This window comes from Buceros rhinoceros, unplaced genomic scaffold (genome assembly GCF_000710305.1).
Source record: "Buceros rhinoceros silvestris isolate BGI_N320 unplaced genomic scaffold, ASM71030v1 scaffold35715, whole genome shotgun sequence".
Taxonomy (NCBI): domain Eukaryota; kingdom Metazoa; phylum Chordata; class Aves; order Bucerotiformes; family Bucerotidae; genus Buceros; species Buceros rhinoceros.
Window position 1 is genome coordinate 1 of NW_010415206.1, and position 589 is coordinate 589.

Sequence of the window (589 nt, forward strand, 5' to 3'; positions counted from 1 at the left end):
GGGGTCAGCACCGGTACCGGTATCAGCAGCTCCAGTATCACCAGCACTGGCATCGGCACCGGTATCAGCACTGGTACCGGCAGCACCAGCACTGGGGTCACCAGCTCCAGCATCGGCACCAGTATCAGCACCGGTACCGGTATCAGCAGCTCCGGTATCAGCACCGGTACTAGTGGCACCACCACCAGTGGCACCAGCACTGGCACTGGCACCAGTATCACCAGCTCTGGTGTCGGCACCGGCACTGGCACCAGTGTCACCAGTGTGGGCTCCAGCATCACCAGTTCCGCCCCCAGCACACCAGCTCCAGCATCGGCACCAGTATCAGCACCGGTACCGGTATCAGCAGCTCCGGTATCAGCACCGGTACTAGTGGCACCACCACCAGTGGCACCAGCACTGGCACTGGCACCAGTATCACCAGCTCTGGTGTCGGCACCGGCACTGGCACCAGTGTCACCAGTGTGGGCTCCAGCATCACCAGTTCCGCCCCCAGCACCGGTATCAGCAGCGGCACCAGTGTCACCAGCACCGGTACCAGTATCGGCACCAGCATCTCCAGTTCTGTTACTGGCACCAGCACCAGCGT

At 62.6% G+C, this 589-nt stretch overlaps 1 protein-coding gene across 1 annotated transcript; it reads left to right on the forward strand.

Moving 5' to 3' along the window:
• Nucleotides 1-44: 44 nt before the first annotated feature.
• LOC104494503 (period circadian protein-like) lies at nucleotides 45-333 on the forward strand (the record flags this gene model as incomplete). Its single annotated transcript, XM_010137332.1, has 1 exon — nucleotides 45-333. A coding segment is annotated over one exon (289 nt), but the record flags the coding sequence as incomplete, so codon positions are not given.
• Nucleotides 334-589: the final 256 nt, after the last annotated feature.